This window comes from Quercus lobata, chromosome 4, assembly GCF_001633185.2.
Source record: "Quercus lobata isolate SW786 chromosome 4, ValleyOak3.0 Primary Assembly, whole genome shotgun sequence".
NCBI lineage: Eukaryota > Viridiplantae > Streptophyta > Magnoliopsida > Fagales > Fagaceae > Quercus > Quercus lobata.
In genome coordinates this window covers 62630780-62634608 of record NC_044907.1, presented here as the reverse complement: position 1 = coordinate 62634608, position 3829 = coordinate 62630780, and the positions used below count along the sequence as shown (strand labels likewise).

The window sequence follows — 3829 nt, the reverse complement described above, 5'->3', positions numbered from 1 at the left end:
AACTACTTGATTTTGATTTTCATGAATGGTACGCTACAATGTTTGAATATTTCACTCGCAACTTGGCCTAAGTTGCGATTGACTTGTGAAATTCAGCCTGTCAAAGACTCTTCAAATTCCACATTGTGCTTCTCGCATGGCCTGTTTTGCAAGTTGGCACTCGCGAGCTAGTCATGATATCCTCATTTTCACAGAATCTTCACCAAACTCTCACACACAACCCTTACATTAAATCCCACAAAAATGCAGGGAAACGATTGACCATAATTATAATCAAATTTGACACGGAATTAAATCCAATAAAAAACATAGTTGTAAATCACAATTTACAAAACTCTTGATTATAAATTGTCGTTTGTGTTTTTTTTTTCAAAATAAAAAATACAAATAATTAAAAAATTAATGCAAATAATGCATTGTTGACAACTTCTAATATTGATATTTCAATTTTTTAAAATCTTTGAACAAAGAAATTCAACCCCTCTAAGTTTGAATCCTGGTTCCATCCTTGGGAATGAACTCCTTTATTCACAGATAATTACTGATACTAGTCAAGCAAACAAATTAAGAGGGGCTTTTCATCTTTGAAGCTTACTGGAAGTTGAATTTAATGGTTTGTTGTCGATTTCCTGGCCGCTTATTTATCTCTTCAAGTAAATTCCACTGACCGCAATTTAGGTTTGCAAGTTGGAATATTATTTTGTGGTTGTAATGCAGTGACTCTGCCCATTTATAAAGTCCAAGTAAACGAAGGAACAAAATCAGAAGGTGCGGAAAAATATCTTGTCTAGCTATACTTTTCTTGCAAGGCCATGTATGTATGTGTATATATATATATATATTGCTTTGTTGAACCGTAAAAGACACCCAGAAATTAAATGGCTGTGAAATTTGTAATGAGAATTACTTTCTTACTTCTGCTGGAAGTGGCATATGGATTAGCAGAAGGAGCACCACCTATGGCAAAACACAGTTGTCCTGATAGATGTGGAAATGTTTCGATTCCATATCCGTTTGGAATCGGAAGCAATTGCTTCATGCACAAGACGTGTGAAGTTGTTTGCAATGAAAATGGAGTCGCTGCTCCTATAGCGTTCCTACCCAGCATAAAAATGGAGGTGCTGGAAATCAATATTAGTGATCCGTATGTTAATAATACATATTTTTCTTATGAGCCCGGACTCATTCGAGTCAAGATGCCTATTATTTCTTCTTCAAACTGCATAAATCAGAGTGTTGCAGGGGTGAACATCTCCGGAACTCCATTTTTCTTCTCGTCATATCGGAATAAATTCGTTTCGGTTGGTTGCAACAATGACTGGTCTGGATCCTATGGTGGTGGTTGGTTGCAAGACGGATTGCAGTAATAAAAAGTTGATAGGTAAATGCTCAGGGTTCGACTGCTGCCAGACCACAGTCCCTGATGGGATTCAGCTACTTAATGTTACTTTCTTGAGTGCACCAAACACGAGTAGTTGCAGAGACACAATGGTTAGATAAAACAGATCTCTCTGCCTCTAACCATGTTCTGAATTTGGATTACGTTCCTGTGGTACTGGACTGTATTAAACTTCACTGACTATGATTTTAAGGCGTTGTCTTACAGACCGCATATATACCGGGATTATACAAGATACGGGTCGAGTATTATTATTGCCGTTACGGATTCGAAGGAAATCCTTATCTTAACATGGGATGTCAAGGTAAACTTCTATTACCAACACCTTTGATTTTTCCCCTACTTTTTACATTACATGCACTATTTTGACTCATATATAGGCCACTCTTTTTTTTTTTTTTGCTGAATATATATATATATATATATATATATATTTTAAGCTATAGACCGTTCAGCTTGATGAAAAGGTTGCATACAATAAGACTATTGTCTTCCTCCAAAATAATACGTAATACATATCAAAATAATAATAATAAATAATACGTAATAATAAGACTATTGCAAAAATAAAAAAATAAAAAAATAATAATTCTAGTAGATTCGGTTTTAACAGAAATATTTATTTGGCAAAATTTATTCTTTTGAGCATTGTAAGTAAAGTACACATACCATATATTACACGTATGTAAATATTTCTTAATAAAACTCTCGTTTACTCTACAAAATACACGTTTTTTATAATTAAAAATAAAAATATTAACTATGTATTAAACGTTTTTCGTATTATACTTGTATGAATTTTTTTGTTCAAATTCATAATAAATGAAACACATACATATTTCATACCATATATATTCTGCCCTGTACAGGTTTTGAGAAATAATGCTTGGTATTTTGTTGGAATTGTTTCTAAAGAGTAATTATATTAGATGAAATTACATTTTGTTACAATGAGGAGAACAAAAGATAATCAACTAGAGTGTACGTCAAAAGATAGGGCCAAAAAACTGTGGCATATTTGTGATCCATCTTTTAAATAGAGACTATCATTTTATAGAGAAAAATTCTTTAAAAAATTTAAAAGTATGTATAATACCACGTTATTTTAAATTATATTCAAGAATAATATATGATTTTAAATAACTTATCCTCATTACTATATTTATACTAAAATAAACTATCAATGGGTTAAAACTTTGTCTTTATTTTTTATTATTGCACTAGATGCATATATATATATATATATATCAAATAATTAAAATATTGTGGATTTCCATTAGCTCAATTGGTAAATTTTTATCATCAAATAAAATATTTGGGATTTGAATCTTGTCTACACTAAAATTTGATTAATGTCTTGATATGATAATAAAGATCAATTATTACAAAGTGGACATCATAATTTTAGTTGCAATGTTTACATATATAATTAAAATATTGTGGATTTCCTTTCGTCATTCAGCATACAAATTTTTGTTGCAATGTTTACTATATATTAGAAAAGATTGATCTAATTTTGTTGTTCATGATCATGCTTAAATTTGTTCAACCAGAAAATGAACTAAACTTAAATATGTAATCTAATTTGGTGATAACCTTGACCACAACTCCTATTCAAAAAATAATTAAATAAATAATCCTAAACATTACTCGGTTCATCTCAACTCGACTTTTTTACAAACACTAATTACTAACAACACAATCTTAAAATATAAAAGATGTTAAATTATATCTTTAAAATTTTGTACCGTATTTCTAATGTTCCACACTTTCATTTTAAGTTAATTATTAGGTTTTGGTCTGAAATATTTATCAAAATAACATATATTCTAAATTTCTAACTTAAATTTATCCTAAACTAAACTATGTATTTCCCATTATATAATGATCTAATATATAATATAATAAGTATTATGTGTTCTTATTTATATCTTGTACACCTTTTCTCTCTTTCTTTTTCTTTTCTTTTTTTTTTTTTTTTTTTGGATATGATAGCTTTTAGACCCCTTAAAACACAATTGAATTAACCTAGGTAATTAGCCAAGTAGTTACTTAGTCCAATTTAACAAATCTAGGTTATCACAATCACTACAAAAAAAGGGGTCTATAGCCGCGTTTAAAAAACGCGGCTATAGACCCAAAAAACGCGGCCATAGACCAGAGCTGTGTTTCCTATGGCCACATTTACAAACACGGCTTAAACAGCGCAGCAATAGGCCTATAGCCGCGTTTTTTCACCGCAGCTATAGGTTTTGGGCCTATAGCTGCGTTTTTCAAAAACGCGGCTATAGCCCGGCTTTGAGTTGCATTTATAACCACGGCTAAGGCTTGGTACCTATAGCCGCGTTTTTAGTTTCTTCCAATGTAGCTCAAAAAGGGGTCTATAGCCGCATTTTTCTGAAAACGCGGCTAGGTTTTTTTTTGGGCTAA

At 31.3% G+C, this 3829-nt stretch overlaps 1 protein-coding gene across 1 annotated transcript; it reads left to right on the top strand.

Moving 5' to 3' along the window:
* Nucleotides 1–878: 878 nt before the first annotated feature.
* LOC115985554 (wall-associated receptor kinase-like 8) lies at nucleotides 879–1367 on the top strand. Its single transcript, XM_031108494.1, has one exon. It carries the CDS (start codon nucleotides 879–881, stop codon nucleotides 1365–1367), a length of 489 nt encoding a protein of 162 aa, XP_030964354.1.
* Nucleotides 1368–3829: the final 2462 nt, after the last annotated feature.

Bases quoted from the DNA above. Each gene is read 5' to 3' on its own strand.
- LOC115985554 (XM_031108494.1), top strand. From the start codon at position 879: ATGGCTGTGAAATTTGTAATGAGAATTACTTTCTTACTTCTGCTGGAA.